This window comes from Aethina tumida, chromosome 3, assembly GCF_024364675.1.
Source record: "Aethina tumida isolate Nest 87 chromosome 3, icAetTumi1.1, whole genome shotgun sequence".
Lineage (NCBI taxonomy): Eukaryota > Metazoa > Arthropoda > Insecta > Coleoptera > Nitidulidae > Aethina > Aethina tumida.
Window position 1 is genome coordinate 34,730,171 of NC_065437.1, and position 18,222 is coordinate 34,748,392.

Genomic DNA, 18,222 nt, shown 5'->3' on the forward strand with positions numbered 1-18,222 from the left:
TGGTTTAATTTTAAAAAATAATTTATTTCAACATACCAATGCTACAATTTATGTCATAAATTATTTTACAAATCTATGATTTTATATATTTTTATCAATATGTTTTTAATCAAATAATAATCATTATTCTTTATATTGTCCTTCAAATATTTTAAAACATTATTGTTAAAATAGTTATTAAACCTATCTTTAAATTTGTCAGTTTCATTATCCTCTAAATGAAACATTAGTATCATATCTAAACTATTAATTATTAATTTTCTTGAACAGTTATCCATCATTGGGCCCTCACATTCTTTCAGTGACTTCAATAATGAATCTGTTATATTTTTTAAATTCTGAATTCCAGAGGTATTCTGTTTCGTATCATATAATAGATTAATAAGCAATTGGGAACTGATATTTGCAGTAAAAATGTTTTCAGCAAATAAATTTAATTCTCCTCTTTCAAAAATCTGCAACGAAAATAAGTAAGTGTGTTTTTAATCTTTTTACAAATAATACTTACCGCAGAAACATCATTGCTATGGTCTGGAAAATGCCTACAAGACCACGAAAATAAAAAGTTTATAGCTTCACGTTTAGGTAAAATTTTCGTGCAGGTATTTAATAAGCTTTCTTTAATCCTTTCGGGTATTACTAAATTGGAACTAAAATAAGAATTTTTTGTTATTTTAAATATTTAAATTAAAACGCGCTACTTACTGGGTCGAAATTTTACTTCCAAACGCTGTCCTCACAAACAAGGTACTTAAGGAGTTTCTTACATCTGCGTCGTCATCTTCTAATAGAATCATACATATATTCAACACATTTATAAGATCAGCACCTATAAATCAAAATTGCATTTAAATTTAAAATATAATTTATTATAAATACCTTGTAAGATAGGAGCCTCCTTATCAAGAATCAACGTATTCATTTTAGCGAAAAAGTTTCCTACTACCAGTCTCCCATAATCTGGTGCAGCTGGAGATGCTAACTCCATTAATACTGCGATAAGTCCTTTGAAACTCAATTCCGCTAAATCTTTATCATTTATTGAAGATAGCAAAGTAGTTACACAACTAATTACTACACTGGCCAAATCCTTATCAGCATCTTTACAAATATCAACGAATAAATCTAATGTCTTTTGTGTGTCCTGGTTTAAGTTTTTCAATATACAAGGATAAAAACATAACAATAAAAATAGTAAAATATCTGTATAATTGTTTTTGAATTTAAACATCCACGCTTGTTGCTTGTAGAAATTTAAAATACAATCATGACAGGAACGTAGCAAAAGTCCTATATTTTTCCTTTCAAGAGCGTTTATGATGGAAGTTACATTTTCTGGAATTTCAATTTCTTCTGTTTCTAATATCGGATGTGGAGGGATGTGATTGTAAAATTTCATATTTGCATATATTAAGAAATTTAAAGCATAACATTTCATTTTATTATCCTTCCCATTCAAATAATGATTTAGGTTTAATTTCAGTATATCATAGCTTTTGTCATCTAATTTGTCCAACAACAACACAGTCAGTAATCCCATTTCTGCTTGAATCAATGGTGATTGAACAGTAATTGGACAAGAACTTTCTAAATGATAGTTGGTGATTAAGCTTACCAATTTTTTAAATAAAACGTCATCTCTGAATTGCTTAAATCTAAAATTATGTGAATTATGTCTGACGCTCAAATTCAGTTTTACTATTATTTTTACCTTATTATCATGAATGTTATAACTTCCACATACAATAAAAGCGTTAAATGGGAATGTATTGTACCAGTATTTTCAAATATTTTTAAAGAATCATTTATACATTTTGCTATATTAAGGTCCATTGGTATACTGTTCGATTTTATTAAATATAACACCTGTAATAATTTGCCACTGCACAAATTGTCCTTCTCCTGCTCTGATATACTATTAAAACAATTTTCAAATATGCCTTTAAGATTTTCTTTTGGAATTAGAGGAACTGATGCTCTGGCAGCTAATTCACGAGTTCTATAAAGAGGATTTGCCAAACAAATTGACAAAAAAGGGAGATATGCATCACTCTGAAAAAACCTAATTATTATTTGTATAATATAATAGTACCTTTGTCACCTGTGCGCTATATTCCTCAATATGTGAAGGATACAATCTTGCTAGGATCATTAAAATTGGATGTAAAATAAGACTGTCTGATCTATCACATTCTTCACTCAGTGACTTGAATAAAAACTGAAACAGTTCTGGATACCTCATGAAAAATACTCTAACAGTCAATCTGTTTTTCATGCTTAAATCAACTGAGTCTTGAGTTCTTTGCACTCCAAACATTCTTGTCATGAGTGCTGAATACAACAGTGTGGATGAATTTCTTATCTATAATCAATATCAAAATTCATACAATATTAAAATACAATGATGGTACACTTACACCCCAAGAAGGGCTTTTAAATCCAGTAATTGAAACCACCATGGTCTGTCCTACATACATTGACACCATTTCTCCTAATTTACTGTGTCTGAACAACGCTCTTAAAATGTTCAGAGAATGCATGCGAAATTCGTCGTTCTCAGAGCTTGTATTTTTACAACACTTCAATAAGGACTGTATGGTATCATGAAAACATATTTTATCATATGATAGGTCTGTAGTTAAAATGGACTAAAAATCACAAAATTGCAAATAATATTTAATTTAATATCTAGATTATTACCAAAATCATAAAAGGTAATCCTGCACTACGTCTAGTGGCGCATAACTTATTGGAAAGTTTTGTTCCTGTGCAAAGATCTAATACGTTTTTCAGCCACTGTGAAGGCAAACTTGAAAGAGTTTGATTCCTTGACCTACAAAATATTATGGCTAATTTTTTACAGAAAATATTTGTTACGCAATAATGCTTACTCCCAAAATGCCTGAGATACAATCGAAAATCCAACGTACGCTTGTTCAAACACGCCCCTGTGTTTGCTTTCTATAAATATATCAATAAAAAACTGTCCAATACTAATTAATAAATCCTGTGAAACCATTGTAGTCCTTTCTTCCAGTTTTACGGATTGACGAACGATTTCGGCTAATAACAAAGTCATTTCTTTCATAGTTCTCCATGCATAAACTAGTACCATTTGAGCAATTGCTGATTCATCAGTTTTGAAAATTTTTGCATTTTCAGGTAGATATCCTTCAGGTGAAGGATTACAAACTATTGGCATAATATGCTCTTTGATTTTAAAGCAGGTGTCTATTAAATCTTTAAACAACACTGCATATTCTGTGTTGTTATCACTAAAAATGCATATGAGAAAAGCTAATAATTTAATTGAATAATTACTACTCACTTTATTTTTCGTCTCTCTAATAAGTATCTTAGGCTTAATATAATGCCATATAAAGAATTTGTTAGGTCTCCCACATCAATTTCCACATTAGACTGAGTTAACAAAAGCTCAGACAAAACAGTCAGTGTAAGGAAATATACATCATTCAAATTGCTGCGTTTATAAACAGAATAACGGCTCATAATATCATAAAAATGTGGAGAAATAACCGATAATTGCAACATATAGACAGCTGACAAAGTATTGCTGGGTTTAATATCACAAGCCATTTTAATACAGTTATGAACATATGTTTCCGAAACCTGTAAATCCTAAAATAACAATCCACAGCTACAGTAGTAGTTATACAACAAAAGGCTGAACTCACGTCAAATCCCATCAATTCCGGTGGTAATTTAAGCAGAATTGATAAAGCCATTTTTTTATTAGATTCATAACTATCATACAAAATATTCTGACAATTTAATACATCTTCTTTTCTCCAACAATGTATCCAATGTTCCTTCAAATATGGTTCCACTATTGAAAGAAGTTCAAGTGATGCTGAACGTCTAGAATAATTTGCATCTACTGTTAAATTACTAATTAGCAGTTTTGCAAATGATTTTATAAAATTATTATAATAATCAACTATTATTTTATATTCTTCATTATCTGTAACTTTTTTCAAATTTCGCAGAATAACGTTATAACTTGCATCATAACGTAACAGCGCATTTTTATAATGCGTTATAAGTTGTTTTCTGATGTTAGGCACTTGTGAAGTTATGTTATAAGTCAAATAGCTCAATAAATATTCAAACTCCCACTCCAAAAATAGCTCAGTACTTTTTTGGCTGTCTACAATGAGTGCTAGTGCCGAAATTCGTATCTGGGATTAAAACATGACATAATTAATGCAGGAATATTTCAATTTTTATCTATTTACCTCATCATCTTGGTGCCATTTATACATTTCTAATTTATTTTTCTCAACCAATCCCCTCCAATAATTTCTGTTGTCTTCTTGCGGAATTACAATTCGTGCGTTTCTTGCAAGTTTTAAACATTTTAGTAGAACACCATGCTCTTCCACACTAAGGTTTTTTCCTGGTGGAAAACTATAAGAGAGTAAACATTATTTGTATCATATATTAGCAATATTAATCTCACATTACATTTTATTAATTATAGTTGGGCATACTTTAAAACCAGATGTTATTATATTCTGATAGGATACTGTATTTTCAGACTTCTCTTTGAGATGTTTGGCAATGGGAAGAATCCAAATTTTATAGAAAGTTTCTTCATCTGTTTCTTTGTAGTGTAATTCCAAAAACAATGAATAAGTTTTGCAAACCTATAACAATTACAAAATATAATATACTAGAAACTATATAACTTTTTTATTACATTATCTTGTAAGGTGATGTCACCTAATAATTTAATTAATTTACTAGGTAGTTTATTGTAAGTTTCTAATAAAAAATTACAGCCATAATAAATTCCTATCTGTTCTATTATAACAAACCATGCTGCACTTTCTTCTGAAGAGGAATGCATATTCTCAAGGAGAATATCTAAACATTCATTGTGACCTGTAAATAATAATGAGTATTTTAGAAGAATATTAAAAATATTAATGTTCATACCATTTTTTGAGTGAAATGCTGAAAGAGCAACAAGATCAGCAGAAATAATCTTTATATATTGTCTAACAGTATCTACAAAATGATCAACATGTGACCAAACATGTTGCAAACCTAATATAAACAATCCCTTTACTTTATCAACAGGTAAAGATTTTAAATGTTTGCCAATCATGCTTAAAATTCTACTGACTTCTACTATCTGTGGAGGATTTGTTGTAGCTCTAAAAATTGTATTTTTTTATATAGTACCTATTTATATTTGTTGAGCATAGTTACCTCTTAGCACAAGACACCAGTTCTTCATAAAGAATTGTAACCAAATCCTTATCACTGATTTTTATATTTAGTAATTTATTAGAAGGTATTGCATTAAATACTGCTGAATAAATAACTACTTTATTGTTTTCATTAAAGATATTATCAAAGCTACAGTTTTTAAGAGTAAACCATATTTTGCAGTTAGAATTTTTAATTAGGTCCAAAACTGGACAGTCATTATATTCCTATAAAAATGTCATTGTACAATTATATAAAAATTTAGTAAAATACTTACAAAATGTTCTACTTCAGATTCAGGTAATATCATTAATAGATTTACCAACATTAGGCCACATTTAGTTTTAATATCATATCCTAAATTGTCATATTTTAAGATATCATAACACTGTTTTATAAAATTGAATGAATAATTCTGTGCCACATTGCTCTTGAAGTTATCATTTTTAGCTAATCCTGATAATATTTGTTTTAGTATAGAGTTAATAAGTAAAATTAACTCTTCATAGCTAGCTACATTTGGATATTTTAATCTACACAAATAATAAATATATTTATTTACAAATTATATTTATGTGAAAATGCATACCCAATTTGATGAACATATCCACTCAAAATTAAATTATACAATGGGAGAAGCTGATTTAAAGTATAATCATTGCTTTTTTGTAAATTGGAAATTATATATAAAAAATGTTGAACATGAGAAAATTGCTTCATGTTACATTTTTTTTCATTTTCAATTTGAGCTGTCAAGTCTTTTATTCCCTCTATAGCAAAATTAACTACATTTAATTTACTTATTTTTTCCTGAAGATACTTTTTAACATTTTTCTTTCCATTGTATTTTGTAAACAATTCTATTATAACAATTCTGGCTTCACTCTTTATAGGATCCTGTGACTCACTATATAAATTGAACTAAAAGATTATTAACGAGGTAATATCAGGTAATTTATAAGGAAATATATTTTCTTACCATTGAATTAATAATATTTTTTATATCATTATCTTGTGTTGATTCCGATAACTTTTGAGTTAGAACACAAAGTGGTTCTGAACTCAAAATTGTGCTATGTGACTCAAACGAAATATTCATCTTTTTATATTAAATAATTATATTAATAACCCATAGTCAACAAATTTTTAAAATATACACATGTGTCAAACATCTGAAGTTATAAATTTAGGTTAGAGAGGGTCAAAAGAACTAAACTAAAAATTAGAACTGTTCTAGTAGAACTACCATTGTACATAAAACAAAATCGACTGATAGTGTTGTTTTATTTTAACCTAAAATATAAATAAATAATCATAAATAATTTTTTAAAATGGAAGAAATTAATGCTTACAAAGAACAGGTATATTTTGAAAATATAATATAGGAAAAAACATTCTCTTTTAATTTTAGCTTAGACAAATTGAAGAGGCATTAAAAGCACCATTAAATGACACTCAAAAGAATGAACTGTTTGTTTTAAAGAATTCCATACTGGAACTGTTATCTTTGACAAATGTTGAAACTGACCAAGATGCCTCACAAAGTCAATCAAAAAGTTTGGATGATGAATATGCGTTATTCATGGTAATCAAAATTTATTTGTTCTTATATATTTATTATGTAGACATTTTAGACTGAATTATATAATGAAAGTACAAAGGAACAAAATTGTGATAAAAATGATTCAAAACAACAAAGGAAATTTGATTTGGAATCATTAGAAGGGATGAAATGTAGGGCTCCATACAAACATAATTGGGGAAACATTGTTTATCATAATGCTATGGTTTGCAGCATAATATCTGAAGATTTATCAAATGAAGAAGATATTAAGGCACAATATAAAAATTTTTAACTATAATGAATAACAGTCAAGCTTTTAGGTTCGAGTTTTGTTCATGAATCCAACTCACCAAAATATGGTACCATGTCCTTACTACTTTGAAAAAGATTGCAAATTTTCAGAAAAAGCTTGCTATTATTCCCATGGTGAAGTGGTTATGCTTTCTAGTCTACAAGAATATACTGAACCAAATTTTGATAATCTCACTGCTGGTGCTAGTGTTTTAGCAAAGGAGAACAACTTGTGGCACAGGGCAAGAATAAAGAAAATTTATGATAATAAATGTGTGGTCCGATTTGAAAGTAGTCAGGAATCTGTTGAGCTTACCTTTGATCATTTGTTACCACTTGGTGATGGTGAGGAAGGCACTGAAACTGAGGGCAGTGATGAAGATGTCTGTGAAATTGATGATGTTATAAATATGAGTTTAATGGTAACTCCTAGTAGTCAGGCTTTCGGAGATTGGGAAAAACACACTAGGGTATAAATTTCTTTATTTTTCTTAAAAGGTACTTTAAACTTTGTGTATTTTTAGGGTATAGGATCAAAGTTGATGCAGAAAATGGGCTATATTGTAGGAACTGGGTTAGGGTCTCGCTGTGATGGTAGAATTGATCCTGTTTCTGCAGTTATTCTACCTTCTGGAAAATCTTTAGGTAAAGCCTGTTTTTTGAATGAATGAAATTTATAGTTATATGTTCTAAACATTTAGATTATTGTATGAAACTACGAGAAAATGCAGGAGGCGACAAAGATTTATTCAGTGTTGAACGCAAAATGAAACGACTACAGAAAAAACACGAAGCACAGAGTAAACGTAATTACGAAAATGAGAAAAAGAAAGTCGATATGTTCAATTTTATAAACAAAACACTTTCGGGACCATCTGGATCGTCGCACTCAAAAAGCGATCATCGACGTGAAATAAAAAAAGAGACCTCCAGAAATTTGAATGTGGCCAGTTTACAGACCGACGAGAGTATCAGAAAGGTTGAGAGGGATTTATATAAAATTAAGGAATCACTAACTAGACACACTGATAAGACTTCAGCAGTGCATATACAACTTAAGGAAAAATTAATCTGCAAAGAAGGCGAGCTGAAGATGTTGCAAAGTCAAGCTTTGAATATAAAGAATGAGCAAAATGTTAGAAATGATAAGAAGAAATTGACTATTTTTTAATGCATTATAATATTATTAAATTGTGAATTGTCAAATAACTTTACATCTCAGGGTTTATTCATGTAATAAATATTAATTTCACTCATTTGTTTTTCTAATATATTCCTTAATCCTAAAAAAATGAGCGCACAGGAAAAATTAAATGTCATTAATATATTTACTTAAACAACATGAGAAATAAGACAAGTGCAATAATAATAAAATGCACATTTATTGTTCAAATTTCTATGTAAATTACAGAAGAAATACATAACTTATGTGATAAAATATTAAAATAATTGTTACAACATAAAATCTTAAACTAAACACCTTTCATGTCCATCCAAAAACAACTGGGTCAGTCTCAATAGTAGGCCTGATAAAATCACATTAAAACAAAATAAAAAAATAATCTCATGAAGTTATAACTAAAGCTGAAATATTTAACTTAGAACTAAGTGTTACAAGACTAGGCCAGTTGAAAATATAAGACAAAAAAGGTAATAATGCACAATACAATCAATTTTAATTAGAGGAGACTCGAATAAATAAGGGCAAAATAAATAAGTACTTTCTGAATTATTATTTTATAAAAAAAATAATCCAGAAACCATTTTTCTGAATTTACTATTGGTATACAATGTATGGTATACGAGTTTGCATTGAGGGACTATTAGACTGCACTACACACACAAAACTGGATTAAAAACTTTGTTATTGCCCATTGATGTAAAACTAAATCAGGAACATGAATTACGTGACTTGTGTGTAAACACCCCAACAAAATGAATGTGTTTCATGTTTGTAAAGCGATCTGGAAGCCCCTACGTCCTATCATTACGGTATACATCAGTAAGCTTAAAGCTGCGTCCCTTAGGGCGACAGTTCCTGCGGATGCATCGGGTCGTATCCGCAACTGCTGGCATCGTACGCCGAGCCCTGGTCGTAGGCCGATCCCATCGAGTAGCCCATCGAATCCTGTGGCGGCGCCGGTGACATCATCGGTGTGGGAGTGCCGCTATAGGGTGAGGCGCCCGCCGCCTTTTTTGCTGCGTACAAATTCGCCTCTTCTTGCGCCTTTCCAATGTTCTTCTTGTATCTGTTAATGAAAATTAGTAGCAGAATTATCAACGCCACTTTGGTTTTAAGTACAATATTAGTGATACTTTTCAAAATAACTAACTTTTAATTATATAGTTATTAACTGATCCTGCTATAACCAAAAATCTATTAACTAGATAAGTTTTTATGGTATAATCTTTGTCAAAGTTTAATTAATATAATTTTTGTTTATTTAGTCTACCTCTCATTTTTTTACCGGACACTTATGTGGTATGACTCAATTAATCCATTTTTTATTTGTCTAGAAAACAAGAAAGGATTTAGTTCTCTGATACTTTTAATTGAATGTATTGATTCAATATTTGTTAATAAAATTTGTAACATTTTTCAAGAGCATCTTAAGTTTTTAGAGATGTTAGCAATATTTAGATTTTGATGTTTCATATTAATTATAATTTCCCTCTTATGTGGATTGTAGTTTATTTTTTCCCAACGAAAATGTGTTTTTAATTAAAAAAATCCTAATAAGAATAAACTCTTATTATTTACAATATTGTTAAATATATTTGAATGTGTTATTTTTTTTGCCAACCAAATTAGACTAATATGTGAGTGTACAGTAAATATTTTCGTCATTTTTAAGAAAAAAAAAAAAAAAACAGAAAATGTATAGAATATTAAAATATGACTTATACCAATCGAAAACCGTTTGATCCAACTTGAGAGAGACATCGTGCACGACAGAGACAAAAAAGTCTGAAAATTTGCTTAGTAGTGTCTCTGTCATGCATAATGTCTCTCTCAATATTCAGTAGGATCAAACGCGTTCCAATCGGTATACCTACAAATTTTAGACAGAATCATTTGTGTAATATGTTACAAAATGTTTAATTTTGAATTATGTACCATTTTTATGATTATCACTTTATAATTTTATCTGTTTATTGATTTTTCTACTTTGCATTATGATTCTTTTTAATTAATAAAAAGTAATTACAGTCATAATCTTGTCAAATCAATTGTGGTATAAAAAATTTAACTGTATAAATGTAAACTTTAAAAATATTGTATTTCAAGTCAAAATGTTCAGATTATTGAATATGAAATTACTGAAATAATCGTACGACTAATATTTTATACAAGAAACAACGTTCACCTATCCAACGCCAACTCTATTTACCATGTGTTTCCGTAGTGTAGTGGTTATCACGTCTGCTTCACACGCAGAAGGTCCCCGGTTCGAACCCGGGCGGGAACAAACTTTTTTTATGTTTTTCAATAGGTTGATTATTTAAATACTAAACAACGTACAAAATATAATTAAGTCTTTTTAATTTGTTTTTTAGTATAAATTTATCTATTTAAAAAGTAAAAATTGAATATTTAAACCTCCCACAGAGGGTTATAAATTTATCATTCTGAAATATATTTATTTACATTAATTTAGAATAAATACAACCATTTAAAAGGCCCGACATAATAAAATTTACTAGTATTACTAAACTCACCTAATTCTTTTGTTGCCGAACCAATTCGACACCTGACTCACGGTGATTCCGCACTTCCGCGCCAGCTCCTCCTTGGCCTCCTCGCTCGGATACGGGTTGCTTAGGTGCGAATAGAAGTATTCGTTAAGTATCTCCGAGGCCTGCTTGCTGAAGTTGCGTCGTTTGCGACGCGCGTCCAAAAACCGCGACCTCAGTATCATGACGGCCTCGCATGTCGATTGTTTCAGCTGCATCTGGATCGAACTGAACTTCTTATGGATGATTTGGACCATACGTTCGATCTCCTTCGGCGTGATGGGCCTGGTGCGCGACTGTTCACGCAGCAGGTTCATCACGTGCGTGGTGAACTCGTTGCACGCTTGCTCGTACTTTTCTAATTCTTGGTGATAGATCTGACGGATTTGGGCCAGTTTGGCCCTATAATCCGAATGTTCTATCGCGTTGTCCGGCTGCCCTGGGAAAAGATCTAATTGAGATGAAATATAGGTTCGGACATCGATTTGGGCTTACTGTACTATGAGGGGAATATTCACAAAATCGAGTCAGTGGTTTTAGTGTTTTCACATTTATGCTTTCTGTTAGCAATTGCAAACAACTAACTGCAGTATTGTGAATATTTGGTTAAAATTAACTTTTAAGTATACAATTCATCCAGTACGTGAATAGTATCTGACAAGTTAACTTAAAAGATAATATATTAAATAAGGCACAATATGGTAAATGTTATTCTTTCTAATACATGTGGTTGAATATTTATGTTGTAAATTTCGTAATTTAAAAAGTTTCATCTTTTATCAGCATCTCATAGTACTGGATGAAATGAATATGTATTTAGTTTGTAATAATAATGCAATAGCCTAAGCACACTGGTAAAATTAAATTTTTAGGGTTTGTAATATATGGTACAACAAATAATTTAAATTGTTCAATTTACATAAAAATTAATATGAAGAAAATTTAATATTGAAGTAAAGGTGGGTGTTAAATTAGATTACTGAATAAGTTACATTTTTCAACAAGTTTGTAGTCATACATATTTATTCCAACAATCATATCTTAAATCATATTTCAAAATTATGTTTAATAATTTATTAAAACACATGTTTTTTAGAATTACATATTTTCATATGTAACTATTTTTTTGTATGAATGGTTACATCAAAAGCTAGAGATTTATGTATATATTGGTCAAACAATTTGGTTTACTTTTAAGGGAGTTTAAAGATATATTTAGAGCTACTTTAGATTTATGTTTTTGACCAACTTAATTGCAGAACCAATTATTTATTAGTTATATTTTATTAATAACATTATATGAACACTAATAAGACTTTCAAGATGCGGGTAAAACTAAACTATTTTGTTAATAATAATTGTATGATCCAATTTGATATTGCACTGTTAATAAAATATAATTATTACATATCTCTTTCTCACTATACATGTGCTTAAAATGCTACAAATTTATTGTTAGAAACATGCATAATGCATTAAAACATTATGAAACAAACTAAAACATACACTGTACTATTAATACTATTACATATAACACATAGAAATAATCATTATATATTTTATCTTAATGAGCATATTAGCATCATGTGATCCTCTTTTTTGTCCAATTGTACTTATGTATCTTTCATATTTATTTATAATAGGTTATTTATGTAACAGCATAAATAGAAAAGTTAATTTCAAAACATGGTCCAATAAACTAAATAAAAGTACTTACCTGCTTGAGCTGCAGCAGAACCAGATGCAGCAGCACCTGCACCGCCACCTTTCTCTGGACCAGCTACTCCTTCGGCTATCAGCATGTTGTCCAGCCTCATGAGTTGTGGGTCTGGGGGCTCCTCCTCTTGCGTATTCCTCAACGACAGAACGGTCTTTTCCTTAATTTCGCACAGGACAGAGAACAGAGCTGGCTTCATCCTGTGACAATTAAGCGTGTGTTTCCTTGCCTGCGCCTCGTCCAAACTCTGGTCCGTAATATTCATAATTTGTTGTAGGATTTCCCCTATATCTTGTTTGCGGGGCTCGTTTTCGCCCCCTGACGGGGCATCACCCTGCGGGTTCATACCGTACGGCTGCGGAGGCATCAAACCACCTCCGGCATGCCCCATCATTCTGCCAGGATCATCCATCACTTCCCGGACAGTTTAAACAGCTTAATGTTCGTTTTTTACAACAAGAAGCACATAAAACGTAATGGTGGGTGTTTGACAACACAGGTAAACAAAGCAGGTTTACGTTTTTAGGTGGAATAGTAGGGGCGCGTGCGCATATCCGACAGTTTTATAGATCTTTTTCAAGGACGCAACGCTGGATGCTGTATATTTTTGGGGCACGATCACAATTATCTGTTCGTTTCTTATGTCATGTTGGTAAACTGCGATTGATTGAAGCGCGGGAAAAACAAACATTCCATAATAATTACATACATTAATTTCTAATTTTAATGCAATTATTAGAAAACAAAAACAGTAAATCTCTTAATTTAGAGAGTATAATATTTTAGTTTACAAATACTATAACATTTTCATTCATTTGTATATGAAAATAAATAAGTATTTCATGTAAATTATGAGACTTGTTTAAAATTAGTCGTACAAACTAATCGTTATTTAAAAAAAATAATTTGTCTAGATGTAGTTAATTAAATTTCATTACATTTAAGTAAAATAATTTCAATATGGAAATATTTATTTAAATTCCTTAATAGCACCATCTTTTGATACATATACGAAACTTCCTCACACCAAATTCGGAAATAAAAGCAATGTTGCCAAAATTTACTATATTTTATCATTTCAGTAGAAATTAACATTTAGAGTTTTTATTAAAATTGATAGATATATAGATAATTTTAATGAAAAGATGATCTTTTATAATAATTAACATTAGTGCAAAATTAATTCAATATTAACACACTATGAGCGGGTCGGGTAAAAATACCCGTCTCGAGAACTGTTGATTGTTAGTGGACCGGGTAATTTTTACCTTTTTGAATGTACTTACTTTAAAAGCGGGGTGTATTTTATTGATTATTATTTTTTATCTAGGAAATAAGTGACAATTGTTATAAGAAAATAATTCAATACAAGCAGCATATTTAAACCAAATAATTTAAAATTCCACGTTTTCCATATTTAAAAATTTAATAATTTTAATGTAAAATATAAAAATCTTTAAAAAAATAATTATTAAATGTAAATCAAAAACGAGAGATGTTCTTTTTTAAGGCATTTTATGGAGTTAAAAACATACATATTAAAAATGAAACAATTAAAATCTGTTTAAATCCATAAAATGCGTTATTTCTTTAAATAACAAATTTTTTAATGCCTACCATTAAAATTTATAATTGAATCGGTTCATCGAATTAATTTGATCCGATTTTAAAAGTTTATGAAAATTAAAAATACAATTTTAAAATAGATTTTTAAAATATTTTATATTAAATTTACAAATTTACTTATTATTATCTAGATATTTATTGGATTAAATAAAGTAAATTATTTCAGATTTATTGTCACTTATAAATAAATCTGGCTTCTAATTATGTTAGTTAAATATTTGAAACAAAAAATACGAAATGTAATTAATTAATTAATTAATTATTAACAAACAGTTGCTACAACAAAATATATAATATTTGTTAATTTATAATAAAATCTTGTAATTTAATGTAAAATTACATAAAACTCAACGTTGATCAATTAGTTTGGTAGCTAGATCCTTTTCTCTATCTGTTGAGTGATGATACAACGTCGTTGTCATCTCTATGTTAAGTCGGTGGTGCGATTCGGTTTAATGCAGACTCTTGCGTTTAATTAGTGCCTTACTAACTTTACGTACTTAAAACTGTTTATGGACTTTTTTAACCATTTTATTTAAACTTGTTGAAATGTTTTTTTTTTGTTTATAATTTATTTTGATTTCATTAGAATATTAATTACATACAGTAAGAGAAGTGTTTGATCCATCTGAATCCTGAAAGAGACTTCATGTGCAATAGAGACAGTAAGTCTACCACTATGGGTAGTAGTAAAGTTACAAATATAAGTAATATCGCGTGAATTTTTAATACACATTTATAAAATAAGTTTAGGGAAAGAAATTTTAATTATTTAATGCCACACTTGGTTAAGTAAAGTATTGCGAAAATTATTAAATACCAACCAAGAAATTTTTAATAGTAATAAATATGAATAAAATTATATACTATAATTTATAATTATTTACAAATAACAAATATTCAGTTCTTACAGTAAGTAATGGAAATAAAATTATTTTTCTCTGTTTTTTAGAGAATCTAATCAGATAGTCTCTAGGATAAATAATTGCGTTCGATTTATTTTTAAATGTTATGTTTATTTTTTCTAGGCCAATGATCTTTTATAAAAACCTAAACATTTAAATTTTCTGAGAATTTGTATATTTTTTAGATCATAAAATTAAATATTCTATTTTAGCTTAAATAAATAGTACTATTTATAATATTAGAATATACTTAAAATTATACTTATTTCTTATATACGTAAAAATTAAGGTTTTTAGGAATTGTCTATTATAGTATACATTCTCTTTTAACTTTTATAAATAAAAAGAACTGTTCATTTTATTTTTAACCATCATATTAGCAAATATTAATTGTATACGTATACATAAGCATTTATATTTAATTTTTTATAATAGTTATGTGCATTTTAGTCAGTCTACTTACTCGTGTCGATTTGCATTCTTATATTTCAAAATTGTAAACTCAGATCTAATTATTGAATAAGTGTAATGTTTATAATGAAATGAATCAAATATAATTTTGAGCAAAAATGCAGAGGCGCTAAAAAATCTAAAAAATTAGGGATACAGTTTTGGAAAATGAAGATTGTATGTTCATTTTATCACAGATGTCGCGGTGTAAAAGGCACGCTCACAATTACACTCTCAGAATCGGTAATAAAATCTAACTCTCCAATCCTGTAAAATTGTTTGGTTAGGGTTGAGGATTGTAAACAAGCAATGGATATGAATGATCTGATTAAAAATATTAACACTATACCAGACTTATCAAAGGGATTGATATGTAGGACTTGTTTAGTTCCTCTTCAAGACGAAACAAATCAGATCATTTATAATGACGATATTTATAAGAAGCTAATGAATTGTACAACAATAACGGTAGACGAGTTAAATAATTCTTTTTTGGCCTTAGATTCCCATATTATATGCAATTTTCAGGTGGCTGAAGGTGATGGTTTGCCAATATATATCTGTTATAACTGCATGCAACAACTTTCTATTGTCTGTAAATTTAAAGTCCAAGTGGAATCTTCAGACAATACTTTAAGGCAGTTTGTTGAATACAGAAACAGTTTAAAAAATGAAGTTTCTAGAGATGAAATAATTGATGTATTAAAAACTGAAGAAGCAAACAAAGTTGAATTAGAATGTGTAAATGAGGACACTGATAATGTAAATGTTAAATATTACATTAATGTAAATAAAAAATTAAATTATTTATTTTAGAGTCATTCTGAGAATGATGATCAAGATGATCCAGATTGTGATTACAAAAATGACAGCAATGATACTGATGAAGATGTTAAGGAATGCAAATCTTGTGGTTTGGAAATAAGTGAAGATAATAAACACAACTGTAGAAAAAAACTGTTACGAAAACGAGGCAAAGAAAAGTTTGATGATTTTTGTAGTAAATGTGGTGAAGAAATTGATCTGGAAACTAATGAGAAACATAAATGTAAAAAGAGATCCAACAGTAAATATATAAAAAAGAAACCTGAACAAGAATGTATTGAATGTAAAAAGAAGTTCCCTTCTAAGGTAGCTCTTAAGGAACATATGAAAGGACATGGCATTATTCATAAGAATTATACATGTAATGATTGTGGCAAAAAGTATAATTCTCAATATGATCTAACAGTAAGTCTTACATTATATTAATATGTGTATGTTAATTTAAAGTTACATATTTCAAGGTACATCTTAGAAAACATACAGGATTAAGGCCATATGTATGTAACATTTGCCATAAGAGTTTCACAGATCCTAGAAGTTTCAAGAAACATGAAAAAATACATACAGGTTTATACAATCATAAAAATTTATTTTTATTTATTCAATTCACGTGGATTATTTTAGGTGACAAACAGCATCAGTGTGATATATGTGGTAAAAGTTTCATTCATTATTATACTCTGAAATCACATAAATTAATACATTCTGGACAGAAGCCTTATGTATGTGTGACTTGTGGACATGCTTGTGGTACTGCTTCACAATTGAAGCTACACAATAGACGCCACACACAAGAAAAACCATATTTATGCAGTCTGTGTCCAAAGGTAATGCTTTTCTTTTAAGTTTAATTGTGCAGTTAGAGTTACATTTGTTTTAGACATTTGCTCATAAGTCAGGACTGTCTGATCACCAGTTGAGGCACAGTGGTCAGAGAAATTTTATTTGCTCAATATGTGGTAAAGGATCAAGAACTTCCCAAGACTTGAGTACACATCTAAAAACTCATAGTGACAATAGGCCTTATAAGTGTAAATATGTGGAGGGTTGTGAGAAAAGCTACAAAACTAATAGCCAATTGAGAGCTCATATTAGATCCCATACAGGTAAAAATACAAATTTATTTGGTATGTAGTCATTAAGATTTTATTCTTATTTTAGGAGAGAAAAATCACTTATGTACTGTGTGTCCAAAAGCATTCAGTGATTCTAGTCAATTAAGAGTTCATATGAACATTCATAAAGGAATCAAGCCTTTTGAATGCAATGTTTGTGGCAGCAAATTTAGCCAGTCAGGTTCATTGAGAACTCATATGAAAACTCATGTAATTGAGGATGTAAAATATGAGAAGACATTCACCCAATTGTGTTAATTTTTGTGTAAAATTATTTTGTATTACAAAGAAAAAATGTTTTTAATTATTTTGACAATGTCACATATAGCTATATTAATATGTAATATTTGATTTATTATCCATATTTATTTGTTAATTGTATTTATTCATGTAAGTAAATTTTTATGAATTTATCACTTTTCATTATTAAATAAATTTTTTTTAGAAGTGATCTGTTTTAATTGTCCCTACAAAGTATTTTCCAGAAAAAAAACAATTTTGATTTTACAATGGCCAATCTTGCATAGCTTGTATCAATAAGTAATAATCTACACAATATGTTATGAAAAATGTAATATTTCTTTTTTATAGTTTTGATGTGTCAGTTTATTTTACTTTATCCCATTATGTTACATTTTACAGATTTTTAAAATTTCTATTAGTTTTATGATTTTTAATAATATAATTAATTTTTTGTTCTGCTTCAAACTAATTAAAACTTATTTTTCCTGTATCGTGGGTTGCATAGCTTTCTTTGAG

At 29.0% G+C, this 18,222-nt stretch overlaps 4 protein-coding genes and 1 non-coding gene across 7 annotated transcripts; 3 read left to right on the forward strand and 2 right to left on the reverse strand.

The window, feature by feature from the left end:
• Positions 1 to 9: 9 nt before the first annotated feature.
• On the reverse strand, positions 10 to 6,390 carry LOC109595366 (thyroid adenoma-associated protein homolog). Its single transcript, XM_020010709.2, has 19 exons — positions 6,215 to 6,390; positions 5,825 to 6,156; positions 5,513 to 5,768; positions 5,236 to 5,462; positions 4,960 to 5,180; positions 4,721 to 4,905; positions 4,486 to 4,667; positions 4,257 to 4,428; positions 3,696 to 4,199; positions 3,329 to 3,639; positions 2,892 to 3,275; positions 2,701 to 2,833; positions 2,418 to 2,648; positions 2,102 to 2,362; positions 1,712 to 2,052; positions 880 to 1,655; positions 706 to 829; positions 509 to 650; positions 10 to 455 (listed from the first exon to the last, which is right to left on the reverse strand). Exons 1-19 carry the CDS (start codon positions 6,332 to 6,334, stop codon positions 66 to 68), a joined length of 5,292 nt encoding a protein of 1,763 aa, XP_019866268.2. The 5' UTR covers positions 6,335 to 6,390; the 3' UTR covers positions 10 to 65.
• Positions 6,391 to 6,471: 81 nt separating this feature from the next.
• On the forward strand, positions 6,472 to 8,342 carry LOC109595388 (zinc finger CCCH-type with G patch domain-containing protein). Its single transcript, XM_020010737.2, has 6 exons — positions 6,472 to 6,596; positions 6,647 to 6,820; positions 6,870 to 7,070; positions 7,120 to 7,560; positions 7,615 to 7,735; positions 7,792 to 8,342. The coding sequence occupies exons 1-6, from the start codon at positions 6,567 to 6,569 to the stop codon at positions 8,259 to 8,261; spliced, it is 1,437 nt and encodes a 478-aa protein (XP_019866296.1). The 5' UTR covers positions 6,472 to 6,566; the 3' UTR covers positions 8,262 to 8,342.
• A 111-nt stretch (positions 8,343 to 8,453) lies between these two features.
• Positions 8,454 to 13,114, reverse strand: LOC109595361 (homeobox protein extradenticle). Of its 2 annotated transcripts, none has more exons than XM_020010703.2 (3): positions 12,543 to 13,114; positions 10,811 to 11,264; positions 8,454 to 9,339 (listed from the first exon to the last, which is right to left on the reverse strand). In XM_020010703.2, exons 1-3 carry the CDS (start codon positions 12,952 to 12,954, stop codon positions 9,114 to 9,116), a joined length of 1,092 nt encoding a protein of 363 aa, XP_019866262.1. In that variant the 5' UTR covers positions 12,955 to 13,114; the 3' UTR covers positions 8,454 to 9,113. The 2 variants fall into 2 exon arrangements, with proteins under 2 accessions (XP_019866262.1, XP_019866261.1); XM_020010702.2 differs by having other exon boundaries at positions 10,811 to 11,276; positions 12,543 to 13,112.
• Trnav-cac (transfer RNA valine (anticodon CAC)) lies at positions 10,488 to 10,560 on the forward strand. The gene has a single exon. It is a non-coding gene; the product is annotated as a tRNA-Val (tRNA).
• A 2,560-nt stretch (positions 13,115 to 15,674) lies between the features above and the next one.
• LOC109595389 (zinc finger protein 664) lies at positions 15,675 to 17,906 on the forward strand. Of its 2 annotated transcripts, none has more exons than XM_020010738.2 (7): positions 15,675 to 15,991; positions 16,052 to 16,285; positions 16,340 to 16,753; positions 16,810 to 16,915; positions 16,973 to 17,175; positions 17,229 to 17,454; positions 17,510 to 17,906. In XM_020010738.2, the coding sequence occupies exons 1-7, from the start codon at positions 15,833 to 15,835 to the stop codon at positions 17,719 to 17,721; spliced, it is 1,554 nt and encodes a 517-aa protein (XP_019866297.2). In that variant the 5' UTR covers positions 15,675 to 15,832; the 3' UTR covers positions 17,722 to 17,906. The 2 variants fall into 2 exon arrangements, with proteins under 2 accessions (XP_019866297.2, XP_049820390.1); XM_049964433.1 differs by having other exon boundaries at positions 15,860 to 15,999.
• Positions 17,907 to 18,222: the final 316 nt, after the last annotated feature.